Source organism: Trachymyrmex cornetzi, unplaced genomic scaffold (assembly GCF_001594075.2).
Source record: "Trachymyrmex cornetzi isolate Tcor2-1 unplaced genomic scaffold, Tcor1.1 scaffold587, whole genome shotgun sequence".
Taxonomy (NCBI): Eukaryota; Metazoa; Arthropoda; class Insecta; order Hymenoptera; family Formicidae; genus Trachymyrmex; species Trachymyrmex cornetzi.
In genome coordinates this window covers 28,206-54,765 of record NW_017299900.1, presented here as the reverse complement: position 1 = coordinate 54,765, position 26,560 = coordinate 28,206, and the positions used below count along the sequence as shown (strand labels likewise).

The window sequence follows — 26,560 nt, the reverse complement described above, 5'->3', positions numbered from 1 at the left end:
ATGGATTCCCCATTATCTCCTTTAGCAGCAGATTTAACCATGTGAGAACTCGAGAAAACTTCTTTTAATAAACTGAAATTCACACTTGGTTTTTATTATAGATATGTGGATGATATCGCTCTTTCTATACAGGAACAGAATATTGATGATTTGGTGAATGAGTTTAGTGAATTCCATCCCAGATTGAAGTTTACAGTGGAGTTGGGGGGTAATAGATTAAATTTTTTTGTACTTGGCTCTAATAAAGGAGGGCAACAGTCTAATTTTTAATTTGTACCATAAACCGACATTTTCGGCGTGTTATTTAAACTTTTTTTCTTGTCACCTTTATGCCATATAGTAGGTACTATCACATTAGTTTAATTGACAGTTTAATTTACTTTCATTGTCGCATCCTAGATTCCATCAAAAATTTTAAATACATTAGGATATCCTTTGGATTTGGGTGGCACCCAGTTGGACACGGCTCAATTGGACACGAGCCACTCACAGCGCTTGAGACTACAAAGCTCCTAAGCACCGGTCGCTGTGATTGGTGGTGTCCAATCGAGACGTGGTCAATCGGGATCACCCCTTTGGATTTAATATTTGAAAACATTAGAAAAAAATTAATATTAAAGTTTAAACAATTTAATAACACAAAAGTAGTAACACACAAACAGAATAATAAAATTACATATTTATCCATCCCTTACATTCCTTCTATCTCTGAAAAATTTCATAGGTTTTTTAAAAATAATTGTTTTATACGTTTAGCATACACTGGGATCAATGAATTGAGCTCATTCATTAAGGGTCAGAAAGACAAACTACCAAATTTCTCACACATCGATGTAGCATATAAAATTAATTATCAAAATTGCGATGCATCCTATGTGTGGGGCAGACAGTGGCGTAACCAGGGGAAGGGGCTGTGGGGGCTGCAGCCCCCCCAAATTCTGAATAATTTCAATAATTTCATAAGAATGTGTAAAAAATTGTTGAGCCGTAAATATCAATTTGTTTTAAGAGAGGAAATTAAATCCTGTTGGGATAGTTCTCATATTTAATTTAGTTAGCAAAAATAACGTTTATTATGTACTAAAAATATATTTGTTGATTATCCTTTGTATTTGGCACGTAAACAAAAATTTGATAAATTACACGGAAGAAAAATGTTGCTGTTAATACAACCACAGAAAGTGGCATTAGGAGAACGGCAGCATTTCAACTCGTGAAATCTCAGCCGAATATTAATATTTATTATTCAAATTTTTACACAATAATCTTTGACATATTCTGCGACTTGTAGAGCTATTCCGAAATTTTCGTAGCACTTTACAACAAAATGGCGGATTTTTCATAATATTTTGTCGAATTTAGTGAATTCTTTTTCAAACGTTAAAATTTTGTTAGAATTTTCGAATTAAAAATTTTCATTAATGCTACATTGTACGAGTTGTTAAATATTTGAAGAAGTTTTCTGGAAAGTTTTAGATCTTTAAATGTAATAGTAAACAAATTATGACAATTTATACCCACACAGCAATGGAGATCTATGGGATATACTAAAATCATCGCGGATATACGAAATATATCTCAATATCTTTAAGATGTCATCAGTATATTATAATGACTATATCATGAATACACTTCCTGTATAAGATATTCAGGAGATATCTTACCCCGAACGAAGTAAATGTGTACAATATATCTCAGAGACATTCTGAAGACATATAACAGATAAGATATCTTCCAGTCGTTTCTAAGATGTCTCTTTATATGTAAAACTTATGGAATAGTACGTAATTATAATGTACGTACATATATAAAGGCATAATTAAAGAAATTATCTCTTCAGGTGGTATTCATCTTAAAACATATACTACTGGAAGGAGCATAGGCTCGAAAAGTTGAAGCCGAGAAGATTGACAAGGATGGAGGTAGAATGCAGAGAAGATTGATAAGGATGGAGATAGAATGCGTGATCCTAGATTGTAATGCGCATGCTTGTCGTCTTTTCTCTTCACCCCGCAGACGTGCAAATGGTTTGAGCATGCACATTGCTGACTAGGCACATTCTATCTCCTTGTCAATCTTCTCGGCTTCAACCGAAAAAATAGGATTATGGGTCTATGCTCCTTCCAGTAATATATGTTCTAAGGTATGCATAATTAGGTTTTATAATTTAAAGATTTGCTTACACGTACATTTCTGAACAGCTAAATAAAGCTGGTTCTACATTGGACGCCTTCTTGGAATTTTAAGGTTAAAATATTTTAAAAACCTGACGTAATGGTGCAATTTGGGCAATGGATTTGGTTTTAGCATGCCAGAAACCTTCGGGATTACGTAATATGTCTGTATAATCGGTGTAAATTAAGCTATCATTATAATTATAAAAAACATTCTCCTAAATATATCCCGACTAGATACTATAATTATCTCTAATATATCTTTATAATATACCTACGATAAGATTTTAGATTTTACTATAAGCAACAATAATCACGGATATCTCAGGAATAACGTAAAAATATATTTCGCTTAAACTTGAGATATCTTAGTCCTTCTTTGGTGCAGACATTAGTATATCCTATTGATATCTGCCATATTTCCAGATGTCTACTGAATATCTTTGAGATATTGCGATATCCCAGCACGATATCTTAACAAGATTTCACAGATTTCTTTTGCTGTGTGCGTATGCAGCGTCAGCGAAACGTCTGACGCGACATTACAACGACATGTATATAAATTATCATAACTTTTTTGCTATTGAATTTATTTTGTTTGAAACGAAACTTCTTTTGTTTATGCTTACCAAATGTGTCACTAGAGTATAAAAAAGAACATTTAAAAAAACTAATTTCTACAGCCCCTCCCGAAACATTTTTCTCGCTACGCTACTGGGGGCAAACAAAAAGATTATTGAAAACAAGAATTAGTGAACACCGAAACCATATTAAAATAGGAATACTACTTTGCAGTCCGTCATTACAGAACATAAAATTAAGCACAACTATGAATTTGATTAGGACAATGTTAGGGTTCTGGACGAGGAAAGAAATTATAATAAGAGATTAATCTCTGAGCCAATATTTATTAATATGCAAAAAAACGGATTAAACCTACAAATATATAACAAAAAAGGTAAATTAGTGTCAAATTTCATAAAAAGAGAAAAAAAACGAACGTGTATACAATTGTTAATAATAAAAATTACAAAATACACATACATACAAAAAACCAATTTAATTATTACATGTTTCGACTCTTGGATTGAGTCATCTTCAGATAAACTTTAATTTCTAACATTATAATTTGCGTCGTAATGTAAAGAACATGGTTAAAGTTGTCTAATGCATATATTAATATTGTCGAGTGCTTCTCAGAGATCATGATCCACTTACAAAGAATTAATAGATCAATTGTTCTGGATATCATGATATTCTAATAAAGAAACCAAAACGTTTACAAATAAATAAACCATAAGATAAAAAAAAATTAATCAATCAATGTGCTAAATTGATTTATATGAGAATGAAAAAAAAATTTGAGAAAAAATTTTATATGAAAATGAAAAAAAAAGCCCATGAGCTCTCCGTTGTCACCGATTGTTACAGATTTAGTTATGCAAAAACTAGAAAAAATGTCATTGTCGTCTTATAATAACGTATTTCTATTCTACTATCGGTATGTATATGATCTCTATGCTGCAGTGTCTACTTCCGAAATTAATACTTTTCATGATTGTTTCAATTCTTTTCACCCAAGATTTCAATTCACGTTAGAAGTGGGCGAATATTCATTAAATTTTCTCGATGTAACGATTAAGGTTAAGGATGATCATCTGTCGTTTGACTGGTATCAAAAACCGACGTTCTCAGGAAGGTTTTTAAATTTCTTATCTAATCACCCAGTTTCACAGAAAAGAGGGATAATTTTTAATTTGGTTGACAGAGATTTATTTTTATCGGATCCGACATTTTATCGGAAAAATCTCATATTAATAATCAACATACTAATAGAAAACGATTATCCCCTGAGATTTATTTTGGATACAATAAATGATAGATTACGGGGCATACAGCGTGGAGGGGTAGTGGCACATAATTGCAGTAAAGAAAAGGAGGAATCAGAAAAGGCGATATCTTGGTTCATTGTACCTTTTGTACCATCGATAACAGACAGATTTAACAAGTTCAACAGAGATGATATTAAAGTCTCGTTCGCGCGTTTTATAGTTCTAATAAATTAAAAAAATATTTATCAAGGTACAAAAGGATTCAAAACCAGATCTTACAATGAACAATGTCGTATACAAGATCATGTGCAACGATTGTGATGCAACGTATGTCGGACAAACGGGTAGGCAACTTAAAATCAGAATTATAGAACATCGTAATTATATTCGATGAAATACATTTACCCGTTCTGTAATCACTGAACATAAGTTGCAAACGACACATGATTTTGACTGGAATAACATCCAGATATTAGATAAAGAGCCTTGCTACAATAAATGCCGAGTAAATGCTTAATTTCTGAAATGTTAAACAAGAAACAAAAAAACAGTCTTAATTTTCAAACGGACACAGAAGGCCTTCATAAAGCATATACATCAATTATAAACAAAATCTGATATTGTTCGTATTTAGTGTATTGTTAATCTATCGATTATCGCTCAGATAAGGTGGTAGTCAGTCTATTTGTTAACGTATATTTTTAAAAAATTGGTTTCTAGAAGTTTCGATTATCACGTTTAAATATATTGACTGTGATTAACACTATTGTTATTAACGACAAAAAAATATATATACGGCTTATTCCACGTGCGCTGGAAGACAGTAGCGAGATAGATTATATTTTATAATCTCTATATATTTTAAATAATAAATGTAGACGTTTCAGTCTATATTAAACCTTTATCAATACAACGTAAAATTATCTGTTCATAATGATGCATCAAAAGTTATGACTAAATTACATTAATAGGTGCTTATCTTGATGTAGATAGAAATTATTTTAACGTAAACCGCAATGAAATGTTGTTCTCCTTTCATGTTGTACAATACTTGATTATTTCCATATTGATGTTAATTGTGTTACATTGACGTATATCCTTGCGAGAAAAATATGCTTATCCAGTGATAGAATTGCAGGATCCACTTTCTCTTTGAATTCACATTTAACGACATTATTGCCAGATACTATCAATTCAGGAAAAAATAAAAAATAGAAACACTCAAATGTTATCAATCTAAATTATAACAGTTTTGACAGTCATTAATGTTATACCTTCGTCAAAATTGATTCATTAATTATTAAATACACATTCAACCGCAAACGGATTATATCCAAATTAATAATAACTCTGTGAGATCTTTATACATCGAGCGACTACCCGTACTGATATCGAAGTGACATATCATAGTATTTATATTCTGATTCTAAACACATGTGTTTATCTGAGTCGAACTGTCGTTATTATCCCTGACCTTCTTCAAATTTAAAAGAGCAACGTATGATTCTGGAAACTTAACTGTGTCAGTCTGTTTATTGAGTCCACATATTTGTTTCTTTATATGTATCATTTCGGAAGTTAATCTTCTGTAATAGAAACCTTCTCTATCCAGGATTTGTAAATTATCCCAATTAAAACTGTGATTATGTTGATAATGATGTTCGTACAAAACGTGTTTTTTGAAATCACTCTGATGCTCTTTAATTCTAGTGTGTACTTTTCGTTTTGTCTGGCCGACGTATGAGGCTTCACAATCAGAACACTGAATTTTATAAACTAAATTCATATTCTCCATTTTCTTTAGTTTGTCTTTACCAAGAGTAATAATAGATTTTAAATTGTTTATTGGTTTGTAAGAAATTTTACAATTAATTGTATTTGCAATAGTTTTAAATTTCTCCGATACATTCTGAATGTATGGAATTGTAAAGTAATTGTTGTAACTATTATTAACGCTATCTTGAAGCAAACCATTAATATACAAATTTTTTCTTTCAGAAAGTTTTTTATTTCGTAAATTGATAGTAGAAAATATTTTATTCAATGGATATCCATTAATCAGTAATATGTTAACCAATTCTTCTATGTTCTGCTTGTGATACTGTGGATGTGATAAAAAAAGTATTCTATCAAACAATCCAACAATGACACCCATTTTGTGTTGTATTGGATGACTTGAATTATAATTTAAAAATCGACCTGAATACGTGGGTTTTACTGAATGGTTTTCTATAGTTATTGAATGATAAAAACCCATCTTTATTTGAGACAATGACGTCAAGAAAATTAACAGACTCATCCGTTCCTCTATCTACAGAAAATTGTATTCTATCGTGGTAGCTATTAAAAGATTTCAGTACATTATCAATTTCGTCGAATGGTAATGCTATTAAGATATCATCAACATATCTAAAATATATAGGAACTTGAATATTTAAACCAGATAGTATCTCCTTTTCTAAGTCATGTACAACAATATCTGCTAAAACTGGAGAGAGAGGCGAGCCCATTGGTAATCCAAAAATTTGCTTATAAAATTGATCGTTAAATACGAAATACGTAGAGTTCATAATTAATGAAATGGCAGTTATAAATTCTTTCATTGGAATATCAGTGGTCTCAGAAATATATACCCACCTATTCTTTAGACTGTTGATTACTAAATTTTCTGGAATGTTAGTATACATGGATATAATGTCAAACGATAAAATTTTATAATTGGATTCTAAAGTTCTACTATTTAATCTGTTAACCAATTCGAAACTGTTTTTTATAAAATCAAACTGTTTTTTACAACTTTTATCTATAATATTTTTTAGAAAAGAAGCCAAATTATATAGGGAGCTATTTATACTACTAATTATCAATCTTAAAGGATTACCAATTTTATGTATTTTGGGCATGCCATAACATCTAGACACATTACTATCCGTTACATTTAGTTTTTTATAAATATCTGGTTCAATATATTCATTGGCTTTCCAACGACTCAACAGTGTGTGTACTTGCTTAGTCAAGCGGTTTACGTTAAAATAATTTCTATCTACATCAAGATAAGCACCTATTAATGTAATTTAGTCATAACTTTTGATGCATCATTATGAACAGATAATTTTACGTTGTATTGATAAAGGTCTAATATAGACCGAAACGTCTACATTTATTATTTAAAATATATAGAGATTATAAAATATAATCTGTCTCGCTACTGTCTTCCAGCGTACGTGGAATAAGCCGTATATATATTTCTTTTGTCGTTTTTAATTTAATCCACGGTAATTTATGTAATATTTACTATTGTTATTTTCTGACTGGTACAATACCTCAAATTTTCACAAGATTTTACGATGAACTTGACTAGATATATCTTCCTATTAAATGTTAAGTGTGATCATAATGGTGAGTGACTTTTTTAGAGATGATGTATCTACTTGTTTTTATGTAATGTAATAAGCTGATAACGGTATGCAGTTTCTTATTTTAATCTTACACTATTGATTTTAATGTATTTATTCATTTCTTTCTCATATAAATTGATAACGTTATACATGGCCTTATTTTAATGTTATATTTTTTATTTAACATTTTATATTTTTTTTCATTCTTATATAAATCAATTTAGCACATTGATTGATTAATTTTTTTTTATCTTATATTTTATTTATTTGTAAACGTTTTGGTTTCTTTATTAGAACATCATGATATCCAGAACAATTGATCTGTTAATCCTTTCTAAGTGAATCATGATCTCTGAGAAGCACTCGACAATATTAATATATGCATTGGACAACTTTAACCACGTTCTTTACATGACGACGCAAATTATAATGTTAGAAATTAGGGTTTATCTGAAGATGACTCAATCCAAGAGTCGAAACATGTAATAATTAAATTGGTTTTTTGTATGTATGTATTTTTTATTTTTTATTATTAACAATTGTATACATGTTCGTTTCTTTTTCTCTTTTTATGAAATTTGACTCTAATTTGCCTTCTTTATTATATATTTTTATTGAATTTATAAGAGAGTCCTTTAATACTTTATAATATTTAAACCTACAAAATTATGCAGAATTATTGAGCCCATTGTACAATATTACAATTTAGTCATTAAAGATTGACGTTTCATTGTTTTAAATAGGCCATAGTTAATGTTTATATATTTATTTCCAATAATTTATGTTTATATTTAATTTAATCGGATGTTCTCTTTATTCTTTCATACTTCTTACAGCGGTTTGACTTTCTCATTGTAACGATATCTCTCTCTGTATCCACATCGTATTATAACAGACCATCGTTAAACATATTGATATGTAAGTTTTAATAATTATAACTAAAACAATTTATTAATTCTATTACGAATCTTTTATTGTAGTGTAATTTTTTGAACATGTTATGTTTGTATATTCAGTAAAATATAACAGACGACATTTGAAGATTTTAATTAGAGACAATTTAAAGATGTTTGAAGAATGAGCGTTTTACTTATATGTTTGATTAACATCATGGATTGATTCTAAATTTTGTATTATACATTGAAGAGGATCCAATACGAGGGTTGAATCGTCTATTTCACATTTTTAATATATGTATACATTGGATTAGACACGAAGAACTGGTGTCGGTTTACATTGGCATTTCCTCCTCCATCTACGTATTTATTCTTTAATTAAAAAAAATATGTTTCTATGATTTACAAACCGTTTCAAGATTATCTTTTTGTATTTATTTTTTTACATAATGTTTGTGTAATCTTCTAACATATTTATTTTGTGTTAAATTAATCCAAAAATTTGAGTGGACCGTTTGGAACATGCGATTTATGTTAAATTTTACACAATTTTTCAAACAGTGTATATATATATATATATATATATAATATATTGGGACCTTCAATAAGTTCTCGCTGTTTTCCAACAGATCGCGTTAACAGAACTGCATGCGTGTAGTTGAAGATGGGAACACATCGATAAGGAACTATGATAAGCAAGCTTGAAATTCAGTATATGTCATTTCGCCGAAGTGTAAACAACTTTTTGTTTCATAGTGTTAAACATATCGAGTTTCGTGCCAACAAAAGAGTATTTGCGGGGAATTTTAGTGCACTACTTTATTCAAAAAAATCTGCAGCTGAAGCACACAGAATTCTTGTTGAGACTTACGGCGACCATGCTCTGTCGGAAACAACATGCAGAGATTGGTTTAGACGCTTCAAAAATAATGATTTTGATGTTGAAGATAAAGAATGCTCTGGCGCACCGAAAAAGTTTGAAGACGAAGAATTCGAGGCATTACTGCATGAAGACTCATGTCAGACGCTAGCTGAAATTGCAGAATCATTAGGAGTTGATCAAACAACAGTTTCGAAACGTTTGAAATTATTAGGAATGATTCAAAAGCAAGGACATTGGGTGCCGTACGAGTTGAAGCCGAGAGACGTCGAATAGCGTCTTTTCACGTGTGAACAGCTGCTTCAACGGCAGAAAAGGAAAAGGTTTTTGCATCGCATCGTGACTGGCCATGAAAAGTGGATACACTACGATAACCCTAAGCGTAGAAGATCGTGGGGTAAGCCCGGTCATGCACCAACATCATCGGCAAAGCCATGGTTCGAAGCTTCTGCTCTGCATTTGGTGGAATCAGCTGAGTGTAATTTATTATAAGCAGCTCAAACAGAACGAAACCATTATGGGAGGTCACTATCGACTACAATTGATGCGTTTCAGCCGAGCATTGAAGAAAAAACGGCCGCTATACGAGCAGAGACACGACAAAGTGATTTTGCAGCATGACAACGCACATGTTGCACAACCGGTGAAAACCTACTTGGAAACGCTTAAATGGGAAGTTCTATCCCACCCGCTGTATTCACCAGACATTGCCCCTTCCGATTATCACCTGTTCCGATCGATGACACATGGGTTGGCTGAGCAGCACTTTCATTTTTATGTTGATGTCAAAAAATGGGTCGATTCTTGGATAGCCTTAAAAGGCGTGTCGTTTTTCCGACGTGGAATCAAATGCTGCCAGAAAGATGGGAAAAAGTAATGGTTAGCGATGGACAATACTTTCAGTGACATGTTTTTTACAACTTTTTAAAAATAAAGCATTACTTTTCACGAAAAATCAGTGAGAACTTATTCAAGGTCCAATACTTTTTTTTTTTCTTTGTGGCAATCGTATACATTGTATGGCATAGAGAATTGCAAGGCTGCTCTCTGTCCCAAAGATCCGGGTTTAAATACACCAGAATACACATATCCGCTTTTATTTAATCGTCATCTGTATAATAGCAAACCACTGAGAGTATCTTTGTCATTACAATCTTTTCTGTTAGACCGTTCGGATCTAACATTAAAAATTGTAAGTCCTATCAGTGGATATATGCAGAATAGATCATCATGAGATGTCTCTACAAGAGAAATGGACTGGAGAGAAATGGAAGGAAAAAAGGAAGAAAAAGATATATGTATATAAAATATTTCCGTATAACAAATCAAACTAACCAAGACTCCTCAAAAATCAAAGAATTGGAAAGAATACGAGCTTTAGGAGTCAGGCGCAGAAGACGTCGCGCAAATAATACATTTATAAAGCTTGAAACTTCTTTATTTAACAAACGCGCTTACATGTTTCGACTCATTTTTGAGCCTTCCTCAGAGCAAACACAAACTAACATACATAAAGTAAAAGTTATCCTGTCATGGTGAGCTCCTCTACATCGTGAATTTCAATGATAGAATTAAATAAAAAGAAAGAAAAGGAAAATGAAAAAGAAGGGAAATATTAAAAATGTCGAATTAAAGAATATAGAAACTAATTCATCAAAAAACTTTAATAATATAATTAATTATCCCGAAAATAGGGACGCTAACCACGATTACAAAGTACCGTATCGCAAACATTATCATGAATAATTCAAGAACCGGTTTCTGATATGTTGGCTATTCGGTACCAGACACAGTGAGTCACTTTTTAGTTATTAGCTAGTACTAATGAAAATTGTAAAGTGATAAAAAATCTCGTCAGAAGGACTTATTACTGTGTACGAACGACACCGACTGACAAGACGTGACAACAACTCGAGCTTTTATAATTTATCTATAATCGGGAGGTAGGCCTTCGGAAGCCCCCCCTCCATATCCGTCTGCAGATTAAGTCCATGCGTTTGTCTCCTGATGAATATCATCTCCGAAATCAATCTTTTTCTATAGTGAGGTTCCTCGTCCAATATTGCAATGTTGTCCTAGTCAAAATCATGTCCTTCTTGCAACCGATGTTCCGTTATAACATTGCGAGCAGACGTGTTCCATCGGATATGGTTCTTATGTTCTGTGATTCTTGATTTCAGTTGTCTACACGTCTGTCCCACATAACTTGCATCGCAACTCTTACAAATTTTATAAACAACCTTCGACTTCCTATCACAAGGTAAGGGGTCCTTATGCACCTTAATAAATTCACTCAATTTATTAACACTATAAAACGATACCCTCATATGCTCGCTATTCAATCAATTACTAAACTTTTCAGTAATACCACGAACGAAAGGAACAGTGAACCACGAAGGCTGCACTACATTAACGCCATTATCGCAAACAACATTCTTCCTATTACTAGCCATAATAATGTTCTTCAAACGGTTGTTAATGTTCTCAAATATAAAGCCCAAAGGTAATCATTCTCTAACAATACTTTAATCACGAAACACGAATTATCAAAGTGGAATTTTGGATTCGAGAGCAAAACCACCCGATCAACTAATTCCGCGATTGTACTTATTTTCTGAGAAAACAGATGCTGTGAATAAAAGTTCAAATATCTACCCGAAAAGGTTGGCTTGCGGTACCAATCGAACTCTATCAACTCATTATCCCTAATCACTGTTACATCCAAAAAATTCAATCTATCACCCCCCACTTCCATAGTGAACTGAAGCCTAGGATGCTGAGTATTAAAAACATTAAGAATGGAATTAACCAAAGAAACAGGCGCTGCCATTATTATTAGATGATGAACTTAATTCCTGCCGCTCGCTACTAGAGGGTGCTGGCTCCAATGCTGGCGAGTTTCGACGACGAAGTCATATGTCTTTTGTAGTTTAGACATCGCTGAAAGTGATTTAATCCTCACAGGTTACATTTCTCGACGCCGAAGAGATTTTCCAATCGATTGAAAATGAATCGCGATAAGCTGCTTTTTCGACATGTGCTTCTTCACTACTTTGACCTCAAGAAAATCGCAGCTGAAGCGCGTCGCTTATTATCCGAAGTGTATGGTGATGAAGCTCCATCGGAAAGAACATGTAAAGCTTGGTTTGAACGCTTCCGAAACGGTGATTTTGATGTGAGAGACAAAGAACGTCCAGGACAGCCGAAAAAATTTGAAGATGTTGAACTGCAAGAATCGCTTGATGAGAATCCAGCTCAAACGCTTTGAGAGTTGTCAAACTGTCGAAACAGTTAAATGTTATTCCAAAGGCCGTCTCAAAACGCTTGTATGCCATGGGAAAGATCCACAAGAAAGGGAGATGGCTACTACATGAGTTATCAGAAAGTGGCATTTCGAATCGTTTGACTATTGCGACTTCTTTGCTTGCCAGGCAAAGAAAAAAGAGTTTTCTGGCGCATCGTGATTGGCGATGAAAAATGGATTTATTTTGATAATCCCAAGCGGAAAAAATCATGGGTGAATCAACCATCCGCTTCAACGCCGAAGAGGAAGGAATATTCACGGGCATAAAACCTTGCTGTGCGTTTGGTGAGACCAGGAAGGTGTGCTGTATTACGAACCTTTGGGTCCAAATGAAACCGTTACAGCTGATCGCTACAAACAGCAATTATACCGATTGAATGACGAATTTATGCAAAAAAGATCGTCTGTAGCTAACAATCGACGCAAAGTTATTTTGTTGCATGATAACCCTCGACCGCATGTCGCGAGAAGCGTGAAGCAGGCATTTCTAGAGCTTGAATGGGAAGTTCTCCCGCATTCAGCGTACTCTTCAGACTTCAGAGGCACCGGATTACTATCTCTTCCGATGCAACAGGCACTTACGGACACACACTTCTCCAGTCACAACGAAGTCCAAAAATGGGTGGATTGATGCATCGCCTCGAAAGACGCGTTCTACCATCGTGGGATTGCCCTGTTGCCAGAGAGATGGGAAAAAGTAGTAGAAAATGGAGAAAATTACTTTGATTACGGTATTCATTCATTTTCCCTTCGAAACAAATCAATTTTGGAGACGAAAAAACGACAGGAATTAAGTTCAACACCTAATATATCATCAACGTACCTATAGTAAAGGGTCAACGGAAACTGAATCAGACAAAGCTCTACTCTCCAACTTACGCATAACTAAATCCGCGATGACGGGAGACAACGGGGAGGCCATAAGAGTCCCGTAATTCTGCTTGTAAATAACACTATCAAAAACAAAGAAAGTAGAATCTAAAATAAACTGAACCACTTTGATGATTTCCTCCTTCGGTAAACAACAATCTCTAGAAATAAATCACCAATGGTCTTGGTTACATTCCATCGCATAGTCAATGGGAACGTTAGTGAAGGGACTAACAACATCCAGTGACATTAACTGAAATTCTTCTTTTTATTCTTTCCAATTTTTTGATTTATAAGGAGTCTTAGTTAGTTTGATTTGTTATACGAATTTATTATACGCAGGCTGTAAATATGCGTTCACCTCAATATTCTTCTTTTTTTCAATTTATTGGTTCCGTTTTTGGATCGGAAACAGTTAGATTACTAAAGTCATGGATTAAATTGTGTATTTGTTTAACTAAAAGTCTTTTACACGCTAAATTCATAAGATACTGTATTGCAAACAATATTGTCCCACCATACTTGCATCGAATACATAGGTTTAATTTAGAATTTTTTGGGAACAGTTTAGTTAAAAAATTTGAATATATTATACATCAATGTGTTGTGAATATCTTGAAGTTAGAATTGAATGATACTTATAGGAAAATAGATTCCACTCGGGTACAGCTTTTCCGATTTGCACGTGCTATTTCCCGTTGCCTTCCTATCCATATTTGCGACGCCTTTTTTGATAAACAGGGGAGATCTTCATACCTTTTCTTCTTGCATGAAAGGAGTAAAATTGATTCGAAGTGTTGGTGGCTGTTGTCGAAACAGAGGGAAGAATTATTTAATAATAATATTAAAGATATCAGGCTTATTGGTTTTTATCAGAAGACAGTGTCCGCTGTTGACTTTGATCATGGCAGGGATGAAGTGTTGGAGGGTAGTGTGAAATTATCGTTGTACCTTAACGTGTAGAATCCAAATGTCGAGACAGTTAGAGAAGTGCAGATAGATCCTCAGCCCTTTCTTCCACTGATTCCTTTTCCTTCATTTACCTCACAAAAGAATGGTTGGTTCGTGAATCCGTCAACCGTTTCCATACCTTCTAATATACAGAACGTTTTGCAATTCGGATATAACTTTGCCTTACCTTTTAACAATAGATTAAATTTAACGGTCGATCTTATTAAGTGTATTGAAAGTAATATTTATAAGTTGCCTATTGATGAGCGGATTTCGATCTCGGATCATTTACTTCCTATATTGAATAATTTAGCTTCTTGTTCCCTACATTGTACGGAGGTGGATGGAAGTTTGACACAGCTAGCGAAGGATACTGGGGTTTTTTTTAAAGGATATGAATGATAGGGTTATTTTTACTCGAGCGGATAAGGGGAATGTGATGGTAGCATTGAATAGACAGATATATATTTCCAAGGTAAATGAGATGCTTCAGGATGTGAATACTTATGACGTAGTTGAAAGGGATCCGACGAGGAGAATGGTTACGGGCTTACGTGCCTTATTAGCTAAATAGTTGGAAGGAAAAAGAGTATATATCTAATTCCACATATAGAAGTTTGTTATGCATTGATGGGATACTTCCGAGGGCCTACGCACTTCCGAAAATACATAAGCAGGACTGCCCCTTTCGTATAATAGTTTTTTCGACAAATAGCACCTTTATATTCATTAGCAGTGTTTCTTCATAGTATTATCATTAAAACAATTCCTAAGGCGGATAGTCATATCGATAATAGTTTTAAACTCGTTAAGGAACTTGATGGTAGGCGGTTGAGTGATGAATTTCAGTTAATATCACTGGATGTTGTCAGTCTCTTCACTAACGTTTCCATTGACTATGCGATAGACTGTATCCAAGACCATCGGCGATTCATTTTAGAGATTGTTGTTTACTGAAGGAGGAATTCATCAAAGCAGTTCAGTTTATTTTAGATTCTACTTTCTTTGTGTTTGATAGTGTTATTTATAAGCAGAATTACGGGACTCCTATGGACTCCCCGTTGTCTCCCGTCATCGCGGATCTAGTTATGCGTAAGTTGGAGAGTAGAGCTTTGTCTTTGATTCAGTTTACGTTGCCCCTTTATTATAGGTACGTTGATGATGTCAGTCGGTGTCGTTCGTACACAGTAATAAGTCCTTCTGACGAGATTTTTTATCACTTTACAATTTTCATTAGTACTAGTTAATAACTAAAAAATGATTCACTGTGTCTGATACCGACTAGCTAACATATCAGGAACCGATTCTTGAATTATTCATGATAATGTTTGCGATACAGTACTTTGTAATCGTTGTGAGCGTCCCTACACACACTTTCGGGATAATTAATTATATTATTAAAGTTTTTTGATAAATTAGTTTCTATATTCTTTAATTCGACATTTTTAATATTTCCCTTGTTTTTCATTTTTCTTTTCTTTCTTTTTATTTAATTCTGGCATTGAAATTCTCGATGTAGGGGAGCTCACCATGACAGGATAACTTTTATTTTATATATGTTAGTTTGTGTTTGCTCTGAGGAAGGCTCAAAAATGAGTCGAAACATGTAAGCACGTTTGTTATAAAATAACGAAGTTTCAAGCTTCATAAGTGTTATATTTGCGCGACGTCTTATGCGCCTGATTCCTAAAGCCCATATTCTTTCCAATTCTTTTATAAAATATTTTATAGAAAGATTGGTTTAAATATAACGACAAATTATAAGCAAATAACAATGAAATGTGTATTGTAATGATATACGGCTCAAATAGATTCCAAATCAAATTACTCGTAAATTAAACAAATTAAAGGGCTATAAGCCAATGCTAGATGTTTAATGGCCAAATTAACTGACAATAAAATTTATATGAAATAATAAATATTTTTATCTACATCATTATCAATGTTAAACAAAATGATAGTATTGTAAGTAGCATATATAATGTAAAAGTTAAACAGCAGTTAAAAATGTCAATTTTAAGATGGTATTCTTATTGATTCTAATCATTGTATTATTAAAGTCAAATGACAATTAAATAAGTAAAATTTGAAACAGTATTGAAACGCTTTTATCGATTTGAAGCACCATATTACTATTACGCTTGCATAAAAACATCAAAACGCTAAGCCAATAAAAGTAGACGGTCTTAATCAACGTTAAGGCCAATTATACTTAACAGTAATGTGTAGACTATGGTCATTCTATCTTTACTGTTTGTAGGGCGTATAAACGTAAACAAATAAGACGAACTTATAATTAGCATAATTCTGAAAACTAAAATTTATGGTGTTATATGTATTAGTCATATTAAAAATAGTTATTAAGTCAAATCATATAAAAATCAAATGAAAACAAATTTAAGAAAGAATTAAAAAGTTATATATACAATATTTCTCTCTCTCTCTCTCTCTCTCTCTCTCTCTCTCTCTTTCTCATGCAAATATCTACATAATTCTTAACATAAGACTTGGAAGAGGTTGCAATTGAATGACTACCTTGGGTACATTCCGAGTTATGTATGAAGCGCATGATATATCATGTTATCTTTCTTTATTATTCGGCGGACAACAAAGACAAATAATGCATCGTAACCCGAAACGTAACCCGAAACACACCTCTTATCATTTACTATTCTATTTTAAATACATATAGACGTCATTTTTTTAGTCGAGCTTGAATTTTTTAACCATTTAAAAAAATTTTAACTCAATGCACGACAATTTATAATTTATAACAGAAATTAGAAATAATAATAGGCTCAACCTTTCTGATGTGACGATTATTATTGATAAGAACAGTTTTATTGATATAATAAACTTTTTCGGGGAAAAGTATTTAAATGATCCCGCACAAAATCATAGAATTTTGTCCCTTGGTGAAATTGGCTGAAATTTTAGTATGTTATAGTTCTTGACTCACTGATCAAAAGTATCCATAGACACAAAGCTTGAAAATGACTAGTTTTTTTGTTATAATCGTTTAAAGTTTTATTTTATTAATGCCTCAAAAACAAGTTTTTGTAATAAATCAAAAGATTTTAGATAACAATACGCCATCAACTCTCACCACCCTCACTCCCAATCCCACTCCCACCCCCACTCCATCCCCACCCTTATTTCCATACACATACGTCCGCGCGCGCATTTTTACTATGTACTTAGATTTTGTTAGATTTTTACGATTTCTCTCACGCGTATCATTTGAAATGTGTGAGTCTATTTACCTTACATGTGCGAAGTACTTGATTATCACGACCCGAATGTTTATTTCGGCATGTGAAGCTCCAAAAAATATCGGGTGCTCTCTAAAGTGCGATAGCAACATAGGATAGAAAATTCTTTTCCTCTTCGCTTTGTTTACATTCATATGCGGCAAGAGGACTCACGAAAATCAAGTAACCTAAAGGAATGAAACGCCTGTCACGTCCTCGTCGTTCATTCCAAATAATTCTGAGAACGGACGAAAAACTAAAATCATAAATGTACCATTGATGCATACACAAACACACACGTGCGCGCGTGAGCGCGGGCGTATGTGTGTGGGAATGGGGATGGGGGTGAAGTGGGAGTGGAGTGGAGATGAGATTGGGAGTGAAGGTGATGAGAGTGGTTGGCATATTGTTATTTAAAATCTCTTGATTTATTATAGAAACCTGATTTTGAGGCATTAGTAAAATAAAACTTTAAATGGCTACAACAAAAAAAACTAGTCATTTTCAGGATTTGTACCTATGGACACTTTTGATCAGTGAGTCAAGAACTATAACATACTAAAATTTCAGCTAATTTCACCGAGGGCCAAAGTCCTATGATTTTGTGCGGGGTCCTTTCCACTCGCAGCATATAGCGTATTATAAGGCGTTGTCTACAATACACGGAGTAAAAAGTAAGCGTAAGAAATTGACCAATCACAGTCGATTATTCTTCTCACATTCGACTGTGATTGGTCAATTTCTTACTCTTACTTCTTACTCCGTGTATTGTAGACGACGCCTAAGAGAGGTATTGTGTTTAGCTGAATGCGTGCGTGCGTGCGTGCGTGGACAGAATATTACTTTTATTTTCATGTTGCATTAAAAAAAATTGAAGGAAACCATTCATAGATTATGGAATAATTTTGTTATCCGTTTCCTCTTATTTTTTTAAAAAATCATACAAGATGAAATATCATTATCATAAAATTAATAATGAAACTGAACGTAACTCTCAATCTAGAGTTAACAATCGACTTTTATACGTGCCTAAGCCCGATCTACAATTGCGTAAATGTAGACGTAAAGTTATGAAAGTAGTAGTAGCAGTAAATGTTGTGCAACATATTAACCTACAATCGAGTAAAGATTCAATGAACTTTCATCTTCAAATTGAGCATTGTTCACAACACTTTCTCCGTGTTCCATACTCGTAATATAATATATATTCGTACAATATAATAAACTCGTCAAATAATATATCATCAAATGAACATTGTTGCAGGCGGCGGGAACCTTCGATCAGGTTCCCCCGTTAACGACAATTAAGACTATTTTATTTGTGCGCCGGGTTCGCACGGACGCGTCGACGGATCCCTCTCGACCCGTCGCTCTCCAGATTCGTACTGACTTTTCGTCGCGCGAACTTGAACGGCTCGCGACTTCGATTTGGTGAGCGATTCGCCGATAACATCGGCTCAGTAACGAGCGACGAATCAGAGGGTAACACAACAAGTACGACGAAGGCCTTTTTTCTGCGTCTAAAGACTCTCGTCGTCATCGGTACACAAATACTCGCTCGCGACGTCAACATTGCTCGAAAGTCGAATCAACAACGATTCGAAACGAAGAAGTTTCTCGAGCAATCTCGACGACCGCACGAATTGACGCTCCAATTCTGAACAAACATATTAAAAGACGAAAAGGACACTTTGTTGTCATTTCCATACATCGGGACAGAAAGGACGATAACGATGTAGACGTGACAGCAGCACTCTGATTGATTCATTCTAAAGCCTATTCTACAATTACGTAAGCGTAGTTGTAAGTGATTGTAGTTGTAAGAATTGACCAGTCACAGTTGAATATTCTTCTCATATTCGACAGTGATTGATAAATTCTTACACTACAACTATTTACAACTACACTTACGCAATTGTAGAATGGGTTTTAAGCCTATTCTACAATTGCGTTAGCGTAGTTGTAAATAGTTGTAGTTGTAAGAATTGACCAATCATAGTCAAATATTCTTTTCATATTCAGCTGTGATTGGTGAATTTTTACAACTAAAGCACTTACAACTACGCTTACGCAATTGTAGAATAGGCTTTACGTTTTACGCAGTCGCATTCGTGAAAGATTTTAGTTGACTTTTACTATACGCTTTACAACCGGAAATAGCAGGTTAAAACTTCGCTTAAAGCCTGATCTATAATTGCGTAAACGTAGTTGTAAGTGATCGTAGTTGTAACAATTACAGTCGGATATTCTTCTCGTATTCAAGCGTGATTGGTCAATTCTTACAACTACAACTACGTTTACGCAATTGTAGATCGGACTTTATATGTTATAAAATCATCTTGGAGTCTTTTTTTTATTGCGTCTAAAATTAATTTAAAAACAGTTTATTTTTCATTCTTAATACTTTAAACTCTGCTATTTAGCAAGCCTGCTGAGATAGATTTTGAGCAGAGCTTGCTACCAATTTTTGATTGCAGAAAGACAACAAATTATGTACACAGACTTTGTATCTGACATTGTCGGCAAATTGTTGTTAGAAGTATAACAAAGCCTGCTAAACATACTATGCTAGCAGATTGATAACAGGGACCGAGCAAAATCTTGCATAACCTGACAGCAGATTGAGAGCAGATTGAGAACCTAATTCGAGCAGACTCTGCTCGGTTTCTGCCACCAATCTGCTGGCATAGCCTGTCAGCAAAATTTGTCGACAAATCAATAGCCAAATGTGGACACAAATGACTATGGTTTTGTAGTCAAAATCTGATCGAGTTTGCTACCAATTTGACCCTAAATTGCTAACATTTTGCTATCAGGGAAATAAATACATTAGACGTGGTAAAAAAACTATTTAGATCTTGGCGTCACGTTATGTGATATACAAAATATAAGTATATTTTGTCATGATTGTAATGCTACATAAAGGATAAAGGCTGTCAAATTAAAAGATAATTCTAATCTAGAGTCTCTAAACATCTTTCGAACCTAAAATAAAAACAAGATTATCATTAATTATTTTGAATCGCCATATTACTTATAACTACGATTTTAATTGGAATAATGTTAATGGTTTTTCGGATGCTTGAATCTTCTTAATTAAGAAATTAATATTTGAAACGATATGTATCTACATAAAAAAAAATAGCATAGATTGAATAAACAAAGTCGTGATCTTTTTCTGATACATACCTTTCTACAATCCTACAGTTATTAACTTATCACCTACTTCTTAACATCCTTCTTCCTTTTTCTTCCACATTTTTATTGTTGTTTAATTTTAGCATTAAACATCTCTAACTGTTATTTTTCTTTCCTCTACTTACTTTTTTACTGTTTTACCTTTTTAGCCCATTTTATTTAATTATTATTAACGACAAAATGATCGACAAATGTTTTAAAAATTTAATTAATAAAGTAGTTTTCTAAGAAAAATTTTTTCGTAAATCGAGTAACTATTTGTACATCACAATGTAACATTTATGTAGATTCTTGTTTGAGGTATTGTTAACTTCTTAGTTCTTTTTAATTTGTTCTTGTTTAATTTATGTACATAGTAACTGAATAACTATTTTTGATTGATACGCATTATATTATTACATTTCAGTTTTCCGATCAGTTACGTTAATTATAAATTTGTTTTGTTCGTCTACATTTTTACATTTTAACAGCAAAGTGACTGTAGTCTGCACATTACTGTTACGGTATAATTGGTCTTTACGTTTTTGAAGACCATTCCCAGTAAACACAAAGTTACATGTAACGTACCCGTTAGTTGTAATTTCCCACTCAACAATACAATTGTAATATAACACGTGTGTTATAATATAACACGTGTGTTATAATATAACACGTATACACACGTGTTACATTACAGTTGTATTGTTGAGTGGGAAATTACAACTAATGGGTATGTTACATGTAACTTTGTGTTTGCTACATTTATACTGGCCTAGCGTTTGACATTTTTATGCGAGCATAATTGTAATGATGAATCAGTGGCTGCGTTAGGTTTGGTTGGTGTTGGGAAAGAAGATAAAATTGGCAGTATTGGAAATTACCAATGCTGCGTTTTGTTCCTCCCGCTGGGAAACCAAAGTAATGGTGCATAAAATACATTGATTTCAAAGAAGGAAATTATTTGAAATCGATATATTTTATTACTTTGGTCTTCCAGCGGGAGAAACGAAACGCTGCGTTGGTAATTTCCAGTACTGCTAATTTCATCTTCTTTCCCAACACCAACCAATTTTCGAACAAACCTATTTTCGAACGCAGCCAGTAAGAGCGTTTTAGTACTGTTTTAAATTTACATCTTTACTGACGTTTAAATATCTATAATTACCGTTTGACTTTTATATTATATACGGCTTGCAATAATTATCATTTTGTTTAACATTGATAATGACCTGATATAGGCGTTCATTATTATGCATGAATTTTATTAATCGTTTATTAATTTTAGTATTAAGGTATTTCCCCGAGAAATTGAGTTTCTACAGATTTGTTTAAAATTTGGACATTATGTTTAAAATAATTTTATCTATATATGATTAAAAAATCCTAGCGATGCTGAAATGGAAATATTCATCTTCGAAGTTTCAGCTTTTAATACCTAAATTCCTATATCAAGCCTTGTCGAAGTAACGTTTTAATACTTTGCGACGAAAATTTTCTACAAATTAAAAAAAAAATAAATATGTAATGTAGAAATATTATAGGAATTTCATAATAGAAATGGAGAGACTCCCCTAGCGATGCCGTTTCTTAATTAGAGTAGTTTAAATTTGTAATTTGATGGAATTCTCCTTCTCGCACGCTGAGTGGCGAGACAGGGACATGCTGTTGCTACATTTCAACTGTCTTCAATGCAGATTAGTGTTCGTGCATAAAGACAGGACATTTATGCGTGTGTGTGTGCATCGCCTCAAGTTTCTCTTTTTAGAGAGCACGCACGGTAAAGTATATTCGTAGGTTGTACGCGATTAATTTTCTAGCGCGATTGGAGCCAGAGAAATACCTTAAACATCTAGCTTTGACTCACAGCCATTTAATTTGTTTTAAAAAACAAATGATTTAGTATTATGTCCAATATAAAAACATTTATACCATAAATATATACTTTAGCTAACAAATTAAACACATACGCATTACAATAAAAAGATATTAAAAATAAATTTTCATCAGTTAAAAATTACATTATTAAGTTAATAAATTTAATTATTATTCTTCTTATTTTAGGTGGGGCCCCTGTTTATCCATTTCTGCCAGTTTACGGAAAGCAACTGGGTATTTCACCGTTAATTATAGGTAGCATCAACGCGATATTTCCTATATTACTTCTAATAGTAAAACCAATATTTGGTTTCATCATGGATTATTTTCAAACTTGGAGAAAAGTGATCTTTCTAACATTGCTTGCCATAACAAATATCTGTTACATTATAATACTCTTTTTATCACCATTGCCGGGTCCAATTTTATCAGAACATTACTTTCAAAATGTGTCTTGTGAAACTTTACCGCGTTGCAATATGAAATCCGTAAGTTTTTATCTATATTCCGTAATTTTTTGATAAATTTTATAAAAATTTTATGACACTATTTGATAAAGAATTATTTGAACTTTATCTTAAGCATTCATTTTTATATTATTTTATATAATCAAAAAATTTTTAAGTGTTAAGGTTTATAAAACATATTATACATAAAATTTTTAATATATTGTAAATATGTGTAACTTTAAAATTTTTTTAAACGTTCTAAAGTACGAAATCAATTACATCTTTATAATTATTAGTGTTTTATAAAAATATGCGTTTGTAATTTGTTTTTTATTAAAGCATGCGTCAGGAATTGCATTGTGTAATGGTACGAAAGATACTATGTGTTATTGGATATGTGAGAATACGAATTTTTCCACGCAATTGTCTTTTCGTGCAGACCAAAACAAAGCAACCATTTCACCAGATACTACATGCTTATTAAATATAAATCAGATATCATTGTGTCAAGAAAATCTAACGAACAGTTATAATTGTAACGTTATCTGTGACAATTTCAAAGATGATCAATGTTTGTACACATCTGCAACTTTTTGGAGTTTTGTTATCTTAATGTGTATTGGCGAAACTGGTAGTTTTGTTTTTTTCAGTATAAGCGATGCATTTTGTTTTGTCATATTAGGTACGTGACTTTTATAAACATTTTTAGAACTAATTCTCAAAATTGAACCATACAAATCAAACTTTCGCAATATTTCTTTATGTAGTAATATAAAACAATACTATAAAACAATCAATCATTTTATATACAATAGTATTGTATATAAAACAATATTATTTTTATAATAATGTTTCCCTTCTCAGGACAAGATAAACGGTTGAAATACGGGAAGCAGCGATTATGGGGTGCAGTGGGTTATGGTATTGTTGTATGTTTATCTGGATATATGATAGACTTCTTTTCGCACGACAAAGTCTACAAAAATTATATACCATCAATGCTTCTTGTGATCATATTTACTTGCATCGATTTTATTTGTTGTATAAAACTGAAGGTAATTTTATGTATTTAAAATAAAAAAATAATCAATAGTTTTGTTCTTATGTCTCATCATAGATTTTTATTGCAGCTGCCATTTCAATCACAATCGACAACCATATTGAAGGATGTGATTACACTTTTGAAATCAAAATCTATTGTTATATTTTTGTGTTTTTCTGGATTTTTCGGCATCCTTAATAGTATCATGCGTAATTTTTTGTTGTGGTAAACTTTTATATCTTGATCGGTGATATTAGATTTTTGCTTGTATATAGTGTAGCTTAATTTTATAGGTATGTAGAAGACCTCTCTATTGCGATTGGTTATACGGACAGAATTAAATTGATAGAAGGTTTGATTTTAGCGGCACAGGCTTTCAGTGGTGAAGTAATATTCTTCTTTTTATCTGGTAACACACATTAATTATTTTTATATTACAATTTCATAAATACACGATGTTTATTGTAGAACTAAAATTTTTTTCAATTGTTTTCTTTTAATAAATATAATATTGAAATAATTTTATTTTTCAGGCAAAATATTAAAGAAGCTTGGTTACGGTTATACCTTTACAGTCTGTTTCATATGTTACGCACTTCGGTTGGGCTTAATATCTTTAGCGCCAACGCTGTGGTGGGTTCTTCTTACAGAATTTTTCATGCAGGGACCATCGTATGCACTTAGTTTTACAGCAATAATATCGTACGGGAACGTAATAACACCTACTGGTGCTTCAAGTACTGTTCAAGGACTTGTTCAAGGCGTGAATGAAGGTTTAGGTAAGATTTCTTACACAGTACTATATGTACTTATATTCATCAGGTATTATTTTATCTACAAGAAACTAAATATATAAATAATTTGTAAGAATAATATATGTATATATACATATGTTTTGTCATTAATTATTATTATTGTTGTTATTATTGGTATAAAATGTTACCAGGATTCTCTGTTGGCAGTTTGATAGGTGGTATCTTGTTTAAAAAATTTGGAGGTATAATGACTCTAAGAATAATTTCAGTATTTGCAGCATTTTCTGCGTTAACATATTTTGTTTTTCACATTTTTTACTTTAAGCAGTTTCAGCATAAAACAGGTACAGAATTAAATAATGTAATATTTTATAACATATAACATACCTTATTAACATATGTTGGAGAATAAAAGATTTTTTTTATTGTAGACACACGAAATAATATTAAATGGAGGGAACTTGACGATGCACAGAAACACCGTAATATAGCAGACATTTGATACAAATTTTTTTAAGTCTTCTCTATAAATTATAAGAAAAAATATTGTTAAACATTTTTATCTTATATATCAAGAAAAAATGGATAAAAAATAATTTGTGTATTATATATTAACGTATTTAGAAGAATAATATAACATTAAATTTAGATTTTTTTATTATCAACTTTTAATAGTAGCTTTTTTAAGAATTATATACGCTTTTATTAAAATGTGATTATTATAGTTTGATGATTTTAATAAATAATAAGATAAACATTAAATTAACATTATAAATATTTTATTACAACTTCATAAGCGTAATAATAATTGATAACAATGAGTTAGATTGCTTGCTGTTTTATTGATATCATCATAATTAATGTCTTATATGTATTGAATATGTGAATAAGGAATAAATTATGCAAACACATTAAACTAATAAAAAATGGAGTGTACATCGTTATTTTACTTTCATTGATGATATTGCTTTAAATGTAAAATTATTCAATATCATTGTCACTATATATATTCTGCAGTCACAACTTTTTGGAATACTCTGAAATTATTATTATAATAATATTTTAAAATCATTTGGTAAGCAAATCATTATTATATATATATATATATATATATATATTCGCGATTTTATCAAGCTTAATTACAAACTTCTCCATCATAATTCATACAATTTAGCAACTAAAAATATCTATCAGACTACATATATGCGTCCTCAAGGAGACTTTGTAAAACTTACACATGCATTATTTACGTAGATAATTGAAATAATTACGGCTTTAGGTAGCGATTATCACGTTTGATATGCATGACTTAAAACAAAACTTTAAACAATTTCCAGTACACACCCGGTAACAAATTTTTCATGCATGAATATGTATAAATATATATAACTATACATAAATATTTATAAATATGTATAATCATATATGAAATATGTCCATACATGTTCATATATCCTTCTTTCTTTTGTGAAATTATTTTTTAGTGTAATAGAAATAATAATAGTAATGTGAAAACATAAAAAATAATTAAAGAGATAATTTTCGCATTGTTCGTTTTAGAGAAAAACAAGTTTGGAAAAATATAAAAAAAGTTGCTCATACACAATTATCCATAATTTTATATATAATTATACGAAGATTGTCCAAAAAAATTAAAGACCTTTATTGTTTTTCGGCGACACGGAAATTGTTTCTCAAAAGTTGGC

At 32.1% G+C, this 26,560-nt stretch overlaps 1 protein-coding gene across 1 annotated transcript; it reads left to right on the top strand.

Annotated features, from left to right (window-relative positions):
• LOC108766422 (major facilitator superfamily domain-containing protein 6) lies at window positions 1-25,356 on the top strand. Its single transcript, XM_018515705.1, has 10 exons — window positions 1-41; window positions 102-208; window positions 22,789-23,096; window positions 23,397-23,739; window positions 23,922-24,112; window positions 24,188-24,324; window positions 24,393-24,508; window positions 24,633-24,878; window positions 25,046-25,198; window positions 25,286-25,356. The coding sequence occupies exons 1-10, from the start codon at window positions 1-3 to the stop codon at window positions 25,354-25,356; spliced, it is 1,713 nt and encodes a 570-aa protein (XP_018371207.1).
• Window positions 25,357-26,560: the final 1,204 nt, after the last annotated feature.